This window comes from Bison bison, unplaced genomic scaffold, assembly GCF_000754665.1.
Source record: "Bison bison bison isolate TAMUID 2011002044 unplaced genomic scaffold, Bison_UMD1.0 scf7180017864239, whole genome shotgun sequence".
Classification (NCBI taxonomy): domain Eukaryota; kingdom Metazoa; phylum Chordata; class Mammalia; order Artiodactyla; family Bovidae; genus Bison; species Bison bison.
In genome coordinates, this window is record NW_011494811.1 from 1763763 (window position 1) to 1782510 (window position 18748).

At 45.8% G+C, this 18748-nt stretch overlaps 1 protein-coding gene across 4 annotated transcripts in view; it reads left to right on the forward strand.

The window, feature by feature from the left end:
- SLC8A3 (solute carrier family 8 (sodium/calcium exchanger), member 3) overlaps nt 1–18748 on the forward strand; it is a 170851-nt gene that overhangs the window by 140152 nt on the left and 11951 nt on the right. For 2 of the 4 annotated variants that reach the window (XM_010846675.1, XM_010846676.1), the window contains exons 3-4: nt 10524–10630; nt 18440–18457. In XM_010846675.1, the coding sequence (XP_010844977.1) occupies nt 10524–10630; nt 18440–18457 (125 nt within the window). Of the gene's footprint in view, nt 1–10523; nt 10631–13407; nt 13512–18439; nt 18458–18748 lie in introns of all 4 variants that reach the window. The other 2 variants (XM_010846678.1, XM_010846679.1) reach the window with 2 other exon arrangements.

An 18748-nucleotide genomic window follows, 5' to 3' on the forward strand; every position in this document is an offset into this window, starting at 1 on the left:
CTGGAGTGGATTTCCATTTCCTTCTCCAGGGGATCTTCCCAACCCAGGGATCAAACCTGGGTCTCCTGCATTGTAGACAGACGCTTTACCAATAGGGCTGTAAATAACTGAGTCACATATGGAACTGAGACCCACACATGAGACCTATGGGGACTGGAAATTGAATTTCCCTTTGTGCATAACTAAGTAAGACTCCTGCAGAGACTTCTTTCAAGAAGGCCAGATTCTCCCTCCAATGTACAGTGGGTTATACCTAACCCTTCCCCACCCTGTCATAGATAGTTTCCCTAGCATGTGCGCACACACACAGTCAAGAGCATGAAGCACTCCCTACCATAGGGCAGCAGAGGGGGAGAAATCTTTATTGTGGCTTGAAGAGCAGTCTTCTCCCAGCAGAGACATTGCAGCTAGACAGTGGAGGGGCTCTTTTCCTCATGTGCTCACATAGGCTCTTATCTTTGCATGGTGGCCAGGAGACGTAGTCAAGCTTAGGAGCCTCCTTGACGTTTGTGGCATGCTCAAAGCAAGACAGATTTGCTGTGCTTGAGGAGTGCAATCTGATGCCTCCACTGAGAAGTTTCTCCTAGAGCTTAATATTACCTGCTTTGCCATGGAAATGCCATAAAAGCATTGGTCAGGGGGAAAACGGTACTTTCTGTACATGTTCACACCACCAGACTGTGAGGGCAGGAACATGCTTTTGATCAGTATGTGGTCATATTGATGGGTGGGTGGATGGATGGATAAGTGTGTGGAGGGATGGATATTCCAGAGAACATCTAATTCCTGGAATGAAGAGTCCAGTCTATATCCTCTATGAAAAGGTAGAGAGAGAAAAATCTATAGTCTTTTCTACCCTGTAGGGCTGCCCTGTGAGGCATGACAGCCTTCCAAAGAAAGGGTGTCTACCAGAAACGCAGACAGACTGCTGACTGAGGAGCAAGAAATGAAAAGGACGGGGGAAGAAACGAGGAAGTTCCATGTTTTGCTCTGTATGCTTTTTTTTTTTTTTAAACTTTACAAAATTGTATTAGTTTTGCCAAATATCGAAATGAATCCACCACAGGTATACATGTGTTCCCCATCCTGAACCCTCCTCCCTCCTCCCTCCCCATACCATCCCTCTGGGTCGTCCCAGTGCACCAGCCCCAAGCATCCAGTATCGTGCATCGAACCTGGACTGGCGACTCGTTTCATACATGATATTATACATGTTTCAATGCCATTCTCCCAAATCTTCCCACCCTCTCCCTCTCCCACAGAGTCCATAAGACTGTTCTATACATCAGTGTCTCTTTTGCTGTCTCGTACACAGGGTTATTGTTACCATCTTTCTAAATTCCATATATCTTTGAGAATATTTTACTTGAGTTATAATAAATAGAAAGCACAAAGGGAAAAAAGAAAGGGTGCCTATTTAGAAGACCATATTTTTAAAACATTAAAAGATTTTCTCACTTTGTCCGGACCTATGGGAAACAGAATGAGTGGCCCTATGGGGACTTTTGGCACTATTCTGGCTCTAAACATACCCTAAAGCCTTAAGTTCATAGTCATGCAGTAATTTCAGATGTCCTTTTCCCTTTAGCCCCAGGTAAGAAGTTCTTCAGGTATGGGGAAAGCAGGGGATTAGGAAAGGGAAGGAATGGGCCGTGAGTTATGGTACCCAGTGATGAGCCCAGACAGTCCCAAATGGACAGGATGCACATGAAGTCTTCAAACGTTGGTATGCGCCCATCGCCTTGCCCAGCAGTCCGATCTTAATTGTCAGTAGAGACAGAACGTTTCTACATTTTGCCTAAGGGAAGCCACCCATACTTATGGGTTTCCTCTGATCAGCCCAACTAGTCCTAAGTATGTAAAAGCTGCACACAGCAGCAGGCTCATCAGAAGGGTACAACATAGATACCAAAGCAGCAGAAATCCTGTGCGTGCTCCTCCTTACACACCCAAACACCTTTCCCTCCCACTCTGTACCTCCCTGCCTGCTCATCCTCCCACCTATCTGGCCACTCCCCAGGCTGCAGAAAGTTATTCAGTGAAATCCATGTCTCTGCCTTCACCTGTCCCATATTCTTGTTGGTTCAAGCATGTGTGAGGAACCGTCGATCAGGCAAGAGTCTGCCAAACGAGGCTGCCATGTATAGTTGTACAGGTTGTGCACTGCATAAAGACCCTTGAGTGAAGACTCAAAACTCAACCAGCACTCTCCTCACCAAGCTCAGCTGTCTGACATGACCTGCTGCTCTGGAAGCTGGAGGAAGGAGCTTTCTTCTTGCCAAGCTGTGTGTCTCCAAGGCTATATCTTTTCTCAGTTTTGCATAAAGGCGCTGTGGAGCCTAGCAGTGGCTCTACATCAGGACAAAGTAGTTTGATTACGAAATAGACACTGCAAGACAGTTCCAAGAGATCATCTGGCTCAGTTCCTGACTTTATAAAATTTTAAAAAGCCTTTCATATTAGTTCCTGTGAAACAATGTGTCATTAACTTAGAGATGTAACACAATACCTAAATCCCAATTCCATAGCTCAGAAATCCAGGCATGGCATGGCTAAGTTCTCTGCTCAGGGTCTCCCGAGGCTGAAATCAATGTGTGGGTGGCTGGGCTCTTGTCTGGAAAACTCTGGGGAAGTGTCTGCTTCCAGCCTCATTCTGGAAGCTGGCAGAATCCAATTTCTTGTGGCTTTAGGTCTGGGGGCCCCCTTCCTTGCTGTCTGTCATCCAGAGACTACTCTGCTCCTTGAGGCTGCCTGCTTTACGGGATGCCCTCCATCATTAAACAGCATGCTGTATCCTTCTTATGCTTCAAAGGGATTCATGCATGAAGTCCTCTGGCTTCCTTTTTCTTCAGCCAGAAGTAAAGCTTTCTGCTTTTAAGGACTCTGGTGATTAGGTCAGGCCCACTTGGATAATCCCCCTATTTTAAGGTAACATAACATATCACATAACATCATGAGGAGGTGATATCATATTCACAGGCTCCAGGAATTAAGGTAGGACATTGTTGAGGGGACATTGTATTTTATTTTTTATTGAGGTATAATTGATATACATGTTGTGCTAAGATGGGACTTGTTTGTTTGTTTTAAACCTTTAATAAAAGCAAAAAAAAAAAAAAACGCAGAAGAACACAATGCTGAAAACTTAGTATAAATGTGAATCTTACTAGATGTTCAAATCTGGTATAATGCAAATTTTGTTCATGCTATTTTACATTTTTACCAACTTTGGTTTGTATATTTGCCATTAAGTATTGGCAACAAAATTCTTCAGATTCACATATTTTGGCTACATTGTTTCTAACAGATAAAGATTTATTTCCAGTTTAAGAGAAAAATGCTTATGGTTTGTGCATGATCAAGTATATTTGAAAGATTCAATAACTGCTTTCATCTAATAAGTTCTGGTTTTTCATAAAATGCTGGCATCCTCATTGAAAAATCTTTTCACATAGCTGATCATTTTTGTTCTCAGAAAATGTATAAGGGATCATTGCAAAGTTCAGAATGATCCTTTTCTTTTACACAAAATTCCTCTATAACAAATTAGCTACAGTAGACTAAAATTTACTCCAGAATATTTTCCTCAAAACAAAGTCAAACCACAACAAAGACCATCCCTTGAATGGATGGTCATCGGCAGTGGCCATCAGCAGTGGCTCCACGTAAGATGGGGCATTATAGAAATTCAACCTACCGCAGTCTTGTCACCCACCCACATCTATTTTAAAAACCAAATCCCTGAGCCTTTTTTCCCCAAAGGCTTATGTGAATAAGCTCTTTAAGATAGCTGCCCATTTTGAGCAAACACTCACAGGTAGTAAAGGTAGTAAAATAACTTGTAAATTGATCAGAACTCCCTTTTCTCATCATAACCTCTCTGGAACGTGCTGGTAGAATCTGAAACTGTCAGTGGTCTGTTGGAACTGGCTTTTACCAGTTCACAAGAGCTGATTGTTATGTGTTTAAGCTTTTTGCAAGCTGGTTGTTCAAACTACTCGTACCCTAAAATTTACTACAGTGGGAGCATTTACACCATGGAAGACATCACCCCAAATCAAGGTTGTTGTTGTTTTTTCCCCCAATGAACAGGTTTACCAGCACACCACTGAGTGTTGATCTTTCTTTACAGGTCATCTCCTTGACCTCCTGTGGCATGTAGAATCCTTTCCACACACCTTTTCATGCATGGCCATCATCCAACTTTTGCATACCACCAGAAGTGGGGTGATCACTCCCTTTTAAATCAGTTGATCTCATTGATGTAATGGTATATGGTAGAGTTGAAGTCTGCCTTCTGGCCAATGGCCTCGGTCCTTTGGACACACCACTTGTGATGGCCCCAGGACCATTTGGAGTGGGTGCCATCTCCTCCCCAAGCAGACACCTCTCCTCTGGATCCACATATCCAATTCGGATTAGAAGGTCAGCCTTCAGAGCCACACTGTTTGAATTCAAATCCCAGCTCTGCCACTCATTTAACTGTGACCTTAGGCAAGTCTCTTAACTTGCCTGGGCCTCTAGTTCCTCATCTATAAAATGGCAATAAAAATAGTACATACCTACATGGGTTATGGTAAATACTAATTAAATGAGATGATCTGTGTACCTTGCCTGGCATGTACCTACCTCATAGGTTTGTTGTGAAGATTGAATTATCTAATATAATAATTCTATAATCTAATATATAATTCTAGAATTCTGATCATTCTATCTAATATATAATTCTAATGAAGTGCCCAAAGAGGGCAGTACCTGGCAGAAGTAAGCACTATTAAATATTAGTCAATTAATTTGAAACATGATGTCTTCATCAACAAGTCACACTGTTCAGGGTGCACTCCAATTCGCCTCTCAAAATGTAGTATCAAGGGACTTTCCTGACAATCCAGTGGTTAAGAATCTGCACTTCCATTGCAGGGGGCACAGGTTTGATCCCTGGTCAGGAGCTATCCCACATGCCACATGGTATGGCTGAAAAGCAAATTTAAGAAATTAAAAAAAAAAAAAATGTAGTGTCAGAATGGACCCAACTCCAGCCTTTGCTGAAATGCTAGACTTCGAGTTCAGCTCCGCCTCCCTGACTGGCACTAGTTTTTGAGCAGCTACGTCCTTTTCCCTGAGTTTTTAGTAGAGTCAGAGAGACTTCCCCCAAAAGTCTTGGGGGCTGGACAAGCAGCATCCAAATACCTGGGTTACTTGTTAGAAATGCAGAATCTCAGGCCCCACCCCAGACCTGCCTACTCAGAATCTGCATTTTAACAAGATTCCCAGGGAAAACATGCACACCGAAGTTTGAGAAGTGCTATTTTTGGGGACCTTATGACACATCGATTTTCAAGAGAAACCCAATGAGAGCATCTTAAGCCTTCTCGTGAGATGAGAAGCTTTTCCCCCAGACCTTGGCAGAGGTGGGGATGTCAGTGTTGGGCTGTCAGGCTGTGTTGGAGGTGGGAGGGGCTTTTCTGCCCGGGTTCAGAGCCAGAAACCTAGCAGAGGGAGAGACGGGGGCTGCTGGCACCGACTTGAGAGATAAAAAGGACTAAAGGAAGAACCCAGCACAGACGTGAGGCTTCTGAAAGCTCCCACAGAAAGGCTAACAGCTCTGTCCTACGGCCCTGGGTCAAGGAAGCTTTGTGAGTGTTAGCTGGCCTGGAGCGGCCAGGATAAATATAGAGATGATGAAAAGGAACCCTTCTTGATGTGGTGAAGAGTCATTTAGTGGGAATCAGGAGGGAAGAGGTCACCAAGTCAGGGATTCTTTAGAGATTATTTCCAGCAAGGGAGGGCCAAAGGGTTAAGAAGCCACCTACTCACATTGCAAAGCAGAGTCAGATCCCTTTATTACCTGCCTATGCTGCCTGAATTTAAATGGGAGAATTCTGTGCTGCTTTGCTGTGGCCATAGCTGGGGAATGGCACCCAGAGTTTACCCACCTGCTTGTACAAAATAAGCTACAGGAGTAATAAGGGACATATGCTAAAACCTCAGCTCTGCTGTTTCCTACCTGGGTGACTCTGGGCAAGTTACTTAACCTCTTTGGGCATCTGTTTTATCATCTTTAGAGTGGAAGGAATATCACCTATGTTACACGGCTCAAGTAAGGATGAAGTGAGAAAGTTCATACGGCACTGAATGAGATGGAAAGTATATGTTATGTTAGATTCCTTCCTTGTGTTAAGTGAGATTCACAAGGTCCTGATTTGGAATTGGATTTCCTCATACAAAAGAATGTTCTGAGAAGGCCAGCTAGGCAGCCCAGAAATATGTTTCCTAATCCTTTCCCAGTTGCTGGTGGGCGAGGTTCTGGGGGCATCTTTTCAAGCAGCATTATCAGTCTTAGCTGGGAATGCTGCCTGCTTTGGCACCTCCCTCTGCAGAAGGCTCGGAGGAAAGGCAGGCACAGACATACTGTCTCTGAAAGCGTGACTGGCTTTTAGGAACAGCTGCTCAGGATAATCTGACCCCATGACCATTTAGTATCTGCCACTGAGCGGAAGGGAAGGTCCCCTGGAGAAGGGACTGGCAGCCCACTCCAGTATTCTTGCCTGGATAATTCCATGAACGGAGGGGCCTGGCCGGCTACGGTCTATGGTGTCACAAAGAGCTGGGCGAGAAGTGAGACTGAGCACACGTGCATGAGCTGGGCAGAAGGAGGAATTGGGAATGGGAGAGAGGCAGGGTTCAGAAGCCCAAGCCTAAACCCTGGCGTAGGGTTAGGTCCTGGCTTGTTGTTGGAAAGAACAACATCATGTCCCATAGACTGGACAGATAGCGTAGGTGAAATACGCTGAGGGTGTAGTTCAGTGACATGTGGGCTTCTAGCCTCTTTGTTGGAGAAGGCAATGGCACCCCACTCCAGTACTCTCGCCTGGAAAATCCCATAGATGGAGGAGCCTGGTGCGCTGCAGACCATGGGGTCGTGAAGAGTTGGACACAACTGAGTGACTTCACTTTCACTTTTCACTTTCCTGCATTGGAGAAGGAAATGGCAACCCACTCCAGTGTTCTTGCCTGGAGAATCCCAGGGACAGGGGAACCTGGTGGGCTGCTGTCTGTGGGGTTGCAAAGAGTCGGACACGACTAAAGCGACTTAGCAGCAGCAGCTGCAGCATCCTCTTTGTCCCACTGAGAATGCTTAGGCATTCCATCAAAGTAGCCGTCAATATATTTTTTGTTCCTAATGAGTTATATTTTCACTGTAAAAAGGCAAAGTAGATTCATTTCATGAAGTCTCAGGTTCATGTTGAATTTCATGAATTTCAGATTAATTTTATGATTTTGTAATGTGTTAGAATTTTGCCATTAGCCATGTCGGGAAGGCATGACGAAGGGCCTCCTCTACACCAGACACTAGGACTACAGTGACAAGAAGGACAGGCTCCCTGTCCTCAGGCAGCTTACACTCTAATGTGGACAGATAGACTATAGGCAAGTAGGCTAATAACCTAACCAGCTAACTTCAGGCTGTGATCAGTGTACTGAAGGGAATGGGCATAGTAAGTAACTTGATGGAACATGATAGAAAGTGATCCAGGGTGGAGGGGTGGGCATGGTGGGGAGGAAAGAGACCCAAGGAGGTAATATGGCCTCTAGAGGAAGGAATGTTTATGTGGCATCAAAAGGACAAGGATAAGCTCAGAGCTAGGCACTGGGAACAGCAAGGATGATGCCCTAAGTGGGCAATGATTTAAGGAAGAGGAAGACAGTCTGTCTGGGATCCATGAGCAAAGGGAAAACATTATGAATGAAGCTGGATTATATAAGATCCTATAGGCTATAGTAAGAATTTTGTATTTATTCCAATTAAGGAGGCATGGTAAGACCTGGATTTTATTTTTAGTAGATAACCCTGTTGTCATGCAGGGAAGGAATTGAAGGAGGATGGCAAAGTCAGGAGCAGGAAAACCTCTTAGGAAGCTATTGCAAAGTCCAGGGGACAGGTAATGTTGTTTTGATCTAGGTCTTGATAGAGGGAAGATGGTGATAAATTAAATGTTTTAGGGTCAGAAGTGGGCATCGGGCGGGGGCTGTCAATGGGGAGGGATGAGGGGAAGGGAAGGAATCAGGCGATTCTGGATTTAAATAGATGATGGTTCCATTGACTGCAGTGGAGAAGAACAAGTTTAGAAAGAGAACTCAAGACTCGGCTGGTGACCCTTAATAAATGTAAATGTTCTTCTGGCCTGATTTGTGGCTTAAGCAGAACTGAGAACTTTCTCAATTTTCTCCAGGCCATGCCTTAAGCCCAAGCAGATGTGGTGCCTTCCCCACAAGCAATCTCAGGGAGGGAGTCTTACATCCTGCCTCCTCCCCTGTGACACCTTCCAACTAGAGGGTCCTCCTCGCTCAGCCAAATTTCTTTTGCCACTACTTGTTGTCTGGCCTCATTTCTCGGTCTTCAACTAAGTTGTCAGTGGCTTCTCTCATTCTGTTTATCCATTCACTGAAAATCAAACAAGCACAAGGCAGGCTGTGTTCCTGACATGTGGTCTGTCCAGCCCACAACTTGTCACTGGCAGGGACACAAAGCCAGATTGGGGGAGAATATGAGAGTCGCTCTCCATGCTACTACCTTGAACATTCCAAGCCCCTCTAAGAACCCATCTGGCAGTTATGATCCTGTTCTGTCCAGTTCCTTCTTGACCTGACTTCTATTTCTAGCCTGTGCTACCTCTTGGGTCACCAGTTCTATTTCTTGACTTCCCTTTTATCCTCTGATTCAATAACTGGAGATGAGATTTCTTTACATATTACTCTCGATGCACCAAACTGGGGTTATATTACTCTTAGTAATGATAGTGGCTATTTATTAAGCACTTACTAGGGAACGCACAACCTGCCAAGTGCTTTGCACGCATTATCTCAGTTAGGAACGCTGTGAAGAGGTATTAGTATTCCACTTTACAAATGAGACTTGGCGAGCTCTAGCAAGTCGCCTGAGGTCACCCAGCTAACTGAGAGGTGGGGCGGGGTTTGACCCCAGGTCACCATCTCTGATACAAACCCCACTGCCCCGGAGGAGAGAAGGCCAAAGGATTGTGGCCTTTCAGTGACCCCAATGGGTGATTCCTGCACTCTCTGGTGACCGGCCAGGTTAATCTGTGACTGGGGTGGGTGTGACAAGTGATGAGGTCTTGGAGCCCGTTTTTGAAGCAGTGGGGTGGCAGGGGCTGGGTGCGTTAGTAACTGCTATTACATTCACTTCAGGAGCCATGGACCGACATCTACAAGATCGACAGTGTGGCTGATGGAAGCTCTGTAGACATCCAGAGTTCTAACAGTGACTTGGGAAAGCACAGGAGAGAAGAGAGGTTGTTCCAAGTCACAATGTAGCCATATTCCTACTTTATGCTAAATAACAAAGGGTGAAGCTGAAAGCCTCCGTCTCCTCAAGGGCAGGCCTCGCGGCACCCGAGTGGGAAAGGGCGATGCCCTGGGGCAGCTGAGCAGGGCTCCTATGTGGCCCGTTCTCTCCCACCGCTGAGACTCAGCTCCATGCCCACCCTCATCCCGCAACGTCTCTCCCGCTTAGTATCTGGGGTCTGATCCGGAAACGTCCCCCTCATCAAGCATAGCCTGGGAGAGGCTCAGGACTGCCTCTGTCTTTGAAGCTCCTGGTAATAAGTATTTTTTAAAGTAAAGAAATATGCAAAACAGGGTTCCTGAAATTGGTTTTTGTTTTTCGATGTTTAACAGAACAACTCCTTTTAGCACAAAAAACAACTTAATTGTGCTCATCATAAGATCGCTGTAGGATTTATGAATTAATCGTAATTCAGAGAGTCAGAGTTCCTGTGATCCAGTCCGTGTGTTCCTCTGACAACAGAAGCTCATTTGCAGATCTGATCGGTAGTGTTTGACAACTGCTGTGAATTACCAGAAGGTGTGACTTGAGCCAAACCGCCCTCTAGGCTTCCCTGTGATAGTCACAAACACAGAGAAAGGGACTGGTTCCAGGCAAAACTCCCACGGGCCAGCAACATCCCCCACACACTGCCCTTTCTGCCCTTTCTATAAAATAAACCTTTCAAGTCAGTATCAGCTGATTTCAAAAGAAAAAAAAATTTTTTTTTTAGTTCTCTTTTGCTCTAAAAGCAAGACAGAATAAGGAAGGAAATGCTTTAGAAGAACCTAAATGTCTGAGCCTTTATATGTATATTTCACAGCTCTCACGTTTGCCCTGGGATGATGTTAGTGTTATTCGGCCTGTTTGTGTAGCAGAGAAATTATTCGTCCAACGTCACATAGCGTATACAGGATTACAACCTAGATCCTTTAACTGCAAAGCCTGAGCATCTTCCAGTCTAATAATGCCATGAAGCCACTCAAAGCCTGGGAGGAGTCTAGTGGGGCTGGAAGGCAGTCTGGGGCGACCACTCTCCTCTGTGCTCCTATGGTGTTGGGGCAGATATTTGACCTTTCTGGGTCTTTTCCCTGTTTCTTTCTCCTCCTGTTTCTTCTGCGGCTGGCTAGCCCCCCAGTCTACTCCCTGCTTATGATCCTTATTTTTCCATCCACAGCAAAACAGTTCACATCAAGGTAATTGATGGTGAGGCGTATGAGAAAAACAAGAATTACTTCATTGAGATGATGGGCCCCCGCATGGTGGATATGAGTTTTCAGAAAGGTGTAGTACCCTGTCCTGCACACTAACGTTAACACCCTCTTCTCCTCTTCTGTTTCCTCCTTTCTCCTACCCATTTGTCACCTTCTCTTTCCCCTTCTTCTGCCTCTCTGGTTCACTGTCCCTGTTTCCTTTCTTGTCCTCTCTTTTCCTCTCTCCCTCTCCTCTCTCTGCACCCAGCTCTGCCCTAACACCTGCCAGCCTGTCACATGGTATCATAAGAGGGATGCTCAAGAGCCAGTGCTAACTTTTGTGGGATGAGGAAATGGATATTGGGGAAAAAATGAGAGAGAGAGAGCACCAGCCCTGAGAGTATCATATACGAGGCTCTCTGCTTCTCCCGAGTGGTTTAGGATGCAAGGAAGGAAAAGATAGCACAGCTCCAGGCAGAAGGGCAGCCCTGGAACACTGGCTCAGCTCTTAGCCGAGGTCCACGGGGCAGCTCTTCTCAGGGCTAAGCTGATAGTCCCTGGGTACCAACGATCAATATATTTGGATTTGGGTTCTATTTGTGGTTCATCCATTCCTCAAGGCAGGCCTTAGGTGAGAGCCGCTTAACTACCATATCCCTGGGAGCAAGGGTATTTTTCTCTCCCTGACCTTGATTGAGCTGAAAGTACAGGTTTGAGTTCTAGGTCTAGATCGAAGACCTGCCTGTCATATTCTGCTTTCCCTGTGAAGGGCATCTAGGTGTGAAGGCAGTTAGAAGATGGGAGGGAGGATTCTGACCTGAGGGGAGGCTTCCCCAAGAAGTCACAGGACTCCTCAGAGTGGGCAGAGCTTCTGCTTCAACTTAAATGGCCCCATACACCCCAGCCTCCAAGAGACAAGACATAAAATCCTTTTTTCAGATGGATCATACTGTGCAGGAGGGCATAGCCATCAATCGTGTCTCTCCAGACCGTGCCCAGGGTCACAGAGCAAGAACCCCCTACTTGTCCCCCAGCAGAGTCCCTGCAGTGGAAAAACAGGCCGGGCTCACATCCTGTAGACAGCCCTAGGGTACCACATCTAGGATGAGAGAGTCCCAGAAAATGCCTCTTGACAATCAGTGATATTTGTCTTTGGTGCACTGAGCAAGGTGTGGAAAGATGTCCAGAAAGTGCTCAAAAGGTCACACATAAGCACACACACACACACCACAAATGCACAGCAAGTCCTGTGCCCAACAAAGCACCTTAGATCAGCCTAACACTGTATAGATGATAAAGCCCACCCTGTCTTCAGAATGGAACAGGAACATCAGAGGTTCTAATGAAACTTTTTACACTATTATTTGTTAGCACATTTTACCCTTTAGAGAACATTTAGGTCCCAGGCAAAACAAACAAAATACAAACTAAAAAGCAGAAAATAACAATTAGGGCTCACTATTAGGACTTCTTGACACCACTGTGGTTCCATGAAGGACCAGGAGAAGCCACGCAGAGAGATCCAGGCCCACATGGCAACTTCTCCAATGACAGTGGACCTGAACCAGCCTCAGGCCAGTCTGTGAAAGGATTTTCTTGGAAACTGCTTTCCTGTATGATTTGGTTTTAATAGATATTATGCTTTGGGGCTTCCCTGGTAGCTCAGCTGGTAAAGAATCTGCCTGCAATGTGGGAGACCCCGGTTCAATCTCTGGGTCAGGAAGATCCTCTGGAGAAGGGATAGGCTACCCACTCCAGTGTTCTTTGGCTTCCCTGGTGGCTCAGATGGTAAGGAATCTGCCTGCAATGCAGAAGACCTGGGTTCGATCCCTAGGTTGGGAAGATCCCCTGGAGGAGGGCATGGCAACCCACTCCAGTATTCTTGCCTGGAGAATCCCTATGGACAGAGGAGCCTGGCAGGCTACCACCTATGGGGTTGCAAAGAGTCAGACATGACTGAGTGAGTAAGCACATGCTTTGCTAAGATACCCAAAAATGAGCAGAAACCTCCATCACCATGTCCCCCTGATGCCTAATAATCTGCATTTAAGGAAGCCAGCTTTGAGACACATCACCCCCATGTGATAGAGGTCCAAAGATGATTTAGAATTGATGATTTGTGTCATTTTCATCACACTTTTCAGGAATGCATCAGCTGTAACTCTTAAAGGAGTCCCACATCATACTGTGGTTAATACGTATTTATTTTACTTCCCACCACTAAAGCCCTACAAGGTAAAGAATGAAGATGATAGAATTCTGCCTTCCTTCCTTCCTTTCTCTTTCTCTCTGATTTGCCTGCCTCAAAAATACTTTCCTTTTAAGATTTTCTTTATGAGGCTCACATATGAAGTGGGTATAGACACAAGGGAGGGAAACAAGCCTCTAGCTAGAAACTGTTGACATTCTCTGTGGTAGAAGAGCCCTGGGCCACCCCCATAGGCCAGCAGTCCACCTACTCCCCAAAGAAATGCCAGTTACCATGTGACACCCAATGGAATGTGCTGCCCAACTCACTTTGTACTAACCATCAGCAGGATCGAAAATGATTCCTCCCCACCATCACCCCATTTCTTCCTTCCCATTTCCCTCCCATCCTCATGGATCCCTTCCTTTGCCCACTTTCCCTTGCCTTCTGACTCCCTTTCCCTCTCACTCGTAAGGACAGCTCTGACCAAGGAGATAAGAAAAGCTAAGACCAGTTTTGACATAAGAATGATATAATCCACTGAGTCCTGTCAAAAGCCACCATGGCGGGACTGGGCTGCATGTGCCAAGAGTGATGGGGAATGGTTTTAAAGGCTGTGCTCCGGGTGACCAACCAAGCTTCCGACCCAGTCGACACTTTCTCTCTTGTTGTCCCTACAGGAAAACCGTAAGGGTTAAAATAGTAGATGAGGAGGAATACGAAAGGCAAGAGAATTTCTTCATTGTCCTTGGTGAGCCGAAATGGATGGAACGTGGAATATCAGGTGTGAGATTCTTAAAAAAAAAAAAAAATGAACAAACAAAATAAAACAAAAAGAAAAAATTTAAACAAGCTGTAAAGCAACAAGAACAAAAAGCAACTATATTTTTTCTCCCCTCCCCCTTTTTTTCTTTTTCTTCCCTCCTCCTTTTGACCAATGGACTTTTTTTATTCTTTTCCCTCCTGTATTCTCGCTCTCACCCTGTTTCGGTATCATCTCTGCCTTCTTAGCCTTAGCTTATTTCCAAGTCCTCCTTTTCACCTCCTGGGCACAGTGCAGCCTCAACTCCTCATGACCCTGCTGAGTTACATCTGCCTTGTGTTCCAATTATCTGATTACCAATGTCCCCTGCACTTCCTCTTCCACCGCCCACCCCTGCCCCATTTCCCACCCCACACAAAGTCACCTGTAAATGTGCCAACCAACTCCTTGGTGGATGGGGAGGAGAAGATGAAAGGAATGCATGCGTTGCATGCCTGTGCCCCTTCCCTGCCTTCTTCTCCTTCTACCCTCCTCTCTCTCTAGCCTGGATTGAATTGGGGAGGGGCTGGGGTGGGGGCTGGATCCCGTGTTGCAATGATGCTTTGACAGTCTTCTGCTGCATCTCCCAACCTCCGTGGAGTGCTTGGCAGGTTTTTCACTTGCAGAGTGGCCCATGGGCCCCTTTGCCCTTCATGGAGGTAAGTGTTTTATCTGGCTATTTCACAGTTGGGTAGAGCAAAACGTGGAAAGGTATACCAGTTGTCAGAGGTCACACTTCTGGGAGTTCTCTGAGGGAAAGTTGGCTTCCAAGGTAGTCATGCAATCTGGAACCCTGAGCTGTTCATCCTTCCCTTGACATCCCACCCCATCTCGTTCTACCTCTTGTCTAGCCCAAGGCGGGGTACTTTATTCCAACTGCTTTAGGGTAATGCAGTCCTGAAAGCAGAAAATTGAGTCTGCAAAAGTGAAGTGATTAACTCCAGGTATGGAAATCACCTCAGCCAGAAGGCCCTGGAAAAAGACTGACATTGGGCCGGCCCAGAGTATGGCCTTTTGGATTTTCCAATAGGAGGGACTCTCAATGGTGTGGTTGGTGTTGATCCTTGAGAAACAGATGTTGGACAGTTCACAGAAGGCAGCCTTGGCTTGGCGTCTGCAAATGAGAGCATTACCCAGGTCTTGAGATAACCCTCATCCCACACCAGAGACGTGGCCTCCTCTCCTCCTTTCCTCAGGACCTGTATCTTGGGATACCTGCCTAAGGGACTGATTATGTTGCAACCAAGGTCAATGTCAGGAAAGATTTCTTCCCTTGAAGAAAACGATTGGAAGCTACACCTTTGAAAGTGTTGGAGGAGTATATGTGGGTAAGAATGCTTTGGGGAAATGCCAAGAGAGGGTCATTTAGACTCCCCTTCAGGACACATGTGCTGCTGGGAGCCTCATGGAGGATAGAACGGTGAGATCTACTTGTTTGTCAAAAAAAGATGATGCTTCTGCCACTACTTCACATGACAAACAACAATGTGAAGACAGATCCGATATTCAGCCACTACCTTCCCAAAGGCTTGTGCCCAGGTCTTCTGAGACATGAATGATTGCTCAGTTCCCCTTGTCTTCTGACTCTCTCTGCAAATCTGACTGTTTCTGTGCCCACACTGGTTTGGTCACATCTGGTGTTGGAGAAGCAGAAGCCCTGTCTGCTTTCCATTATTCATTCTCTTCTTGGCCACCTAATATGTTGCCATGAGCCTGATTTCCAAAGAGTGCTGCAAGAAAAGAGTAATTTCCGTTGCTTCCCAGATTGTGTTCCTGCCACCTGGACTAGTCTCAGAAATTGTCTCAAAGTCTGCCCAACCTCATTCCCATCTCCCATCTGCCTTTACTGCACGTCTTCATGATTGGTTGGACGCAGCTGACACCTAAGGCCATTATCAACTAGCTTAATCAATGTCCACAGTCCCTAGCTACTTATGTGCAAATGAAAGCTGGACAAAGGATCACACAGGGAGGTTAGAAAGAAGGCAATCTTCTCCAGACAAGAAGAGTGAGTCGCAAGTCCATCCATGACTTTATTCTACCAGTGAAGAGGCTTTTCTTTTCTGCCTCCCCAATAAAGACCATTCAACAGCAGGACAGAGAGTGACCTAAGATAAATCTTGTGATCTTCAAGAGACTTGACCAAACATAAATGCCTCAGGCTACTCTTCATTTGAGGACCCCTTTTCACTGCAATAGATTCGCTGTCCAAGGAGATGTCAGCAGAGCCCTGATGGAGTCCAATCCTGGGGGAGGCAGTAGAAGAGAAGAGAAGGATTTCATCGAGCTACAAGTGTGATATGCCCCTAGATCTTTTCCCAGTGACCAAGATGGAAGTTGCCAATAGGAAAGGTGTCCATTTTCTGTCAGTTTCTATTATCTATAGGGTTTATTTTCAGTTTCTTCAGATCGTCCCATATTTTGGCATTAGACCACAAGGTGAGAGGTCATAAAACTCAATTGTCTAGACTCAGAACCAAATGAAATCCCATCCTGATATCCAGAATGTCCTGCTGTTCTCCTAGTGAGAAACAACGCAGTGGACATTGCTTTTCATTATCACTGCTGCATGTGAGAGGCTTAGGCATTCCGAAGAGCATAGCATAGTGGGTGCATGGTCAAAGTGACGATTGCATTACAAAAAAAGTGAAATGCTGTATTTGAAGTAAGAGATTATATTCTTGGCAAACAAAACAGATTTCAGAGGGGAGATTAAATCCTCCGGACAAACTAAGGGAGGGAATAAGAGGGGATGAACAGGAAACACAGTTGCCCAGGAATAGAGGAAGCATTAGAGTTTGGCAGTAGACAACTGAGAGCAACTCTGAGCAGTATGATCAAGGCTGTCAGGCCTGGGCCTGGACATTGGAAGCCTGTTTGTGCCTTCTTCGGCTCAGAAGTTAAAGTGTCTGCCTCCAATGTGGGAGACCCGGGTTTGATCCCTGGGTCGGGAAGATCCCCTGGAGAAGGAAATGTAACCCACTCCAGTATTCTTGCCTGGAAAATCCCATGGATGGAGAAGCCTGGTAGGCTACAGTCCACGGGGTCGCAAAGAGTCAGACACGACTGAGCGACTTCACTTCACTCACTTTGGGCTCCCCCTAACAAGTTGCTCAGATACTTCCAAATGCTCAGAGTTGTGCTGTTTTCCTGCTTGTCCCTGGGGTATCTGAGCAATCACCTGACCCTGGGGGATCAACGCAGGGAAAAGTTCAGCTCCAGCTTCTCTCATCAGCCAGAGCAGGAGAAACACCCTGGAGGCATCCTGTCACTCAGTGTGTCTACCTGGATCTCACTGATCCATCCATAACTGTTAAGCGGAAAGTCTAAGGGTCATATAGACACGACCAGGAAACAGTGCAGTGCAGCTGACTGAAAGTCCTCTCATAGTGCTAGAGTCGATCCTGGTGTTGGGAGGGGTGTCTCAGTGAAAACCAGAGCAGCAGGGACTTTTCTGGAAGAGCTGCCCTTTGTCTGGCCTACCTGGGTACACTGATTTGTTTGGGTCTCTACTCTTCTTTTCTTTTTTTTCTACTCTCCACTGGAACTTGGGGGCCAGGAGAGGCTCTTCTGTGAAAATCCATAGAAGGAGTAGAATGAGCATGCTGTCTTGCTATCTGTCTATCTCTCATCTCAGTGTAGTACAAAGATCCTTTGATCCATTGCCCCTTAGAATTCCATGTGGGAGAAACCAGAAAAAGTCAACTGCTATTCTCCCTGATTATGTACCATAAAGATTCTGTATCCATATGTGTTTTCAGTGGCTGTGAATTTGGAATTACAGACCTGAGTTGTGTTCTTAGAGATTTTTAGAAGAAACAATTTACAGACGCCTTCCCCTGCCCCCTGCCTCACTCATTCTTCATCAATCCCCATCAGTTGCCAGCTGCACCAGGAGTATGTAGCAGGATATTCTCAGGCTTTTATTTAACAAGAGCCAGGGAGGGAGGTGCTGTACTAAGACACCATCAAAGTGAAAATGGTATGTTACAAGAATTTATTTTATCTCGAAATCTAGGAGAGTTTAGCATAAGTGAAAACTCAGGGGCTAGGAAAGACCTGTGCTGGGTATATCTTTAACTCAGCTTACCAGACCATTTAAGGACCTTGCATTTGTCTTCTCCCATCTGTCAGTAGCTTTCAGTATGACAGTCTGTCTGGTCCAGAATATCTAGACTCTGACTTAGCCTGTCCTTTCTGAAACAAAACACTATTCAGTGATGCAACCCCACAGGATCTGTGAAAAATACAATTGCCAAAATAGGTGGCAAATGGCAAACCTCTACTGAACATCTACTCATTGCAATGACTTTGCAGTTGGCTTCACAGTGACTTTGCACAGTAGGTAGAGTCGATGCAAAATGGGAGGAGGCCATGGCCTCCAACCTCCAGCCTTTCTCTATAAAATGATACACTGTTCAAGGAAAACATTTTGCAGGATTTATCTTTTCATGAGGTTATTCTTTTAGGGATACTCAAAGCTCTGGTAGGGTTGCAACCTATACAGTTTGAAGATAACTGGATTCTCACTCCTTTACAGAATGGATGTGATAACCTGATCCTTTAGAAGATCACGAATGGCCAACTCGGTCTCTGCTTCACCTACTTAGTTCCCGCCATCCTCATTCCTCTATCCATAGCCCTCAGGGTTGCAGAGAAGTTGTGGGGAAAACTTGCAGCTGCAAGGCCCTGGTACTCAGTGGTCTCTCCAGTAGTTCACACCTCTTGCTGCGGCTGCTGCGCATGCTCCGATTGCTGCCTTTTGCATGTGGCCACAGTGCTCTCACCTACTAAGCTCACTGCTTTCCTTGTGCTACTGCAGCCACAAAACCTGGGGATACTTTTGAGATGGGACCTTAATGCTCTTTCCTTTTCTTTCTTCCCTTTGTCTGGTACCCATTTGCAAACAGCGCTCCTGTTATCGACAGGTAAGAGGTGTCTTCCCCCCATCCCTTTTTCTGCTTCTTGCCAGTGCCATTATTTACTTTAAGACCAATATCCTTTGCTTTATTTACTAGGAGCTGTGGGCTTAAGTTCTCTTAAGGACCAGGAGATTTATTTCCCTACTGCAAGTGATTGTGAGGAGGTAGACAATTCCTTGAGCACTATTTCAGTGGATGTGGGTAAAGGCATAGTTGGTCCTCTCTGAGACCAGGAAGAGAACTGAAACTTACTGAAGAAATGGGGGGAGGTCATACACTTCTCCTGAGTCTTAATTC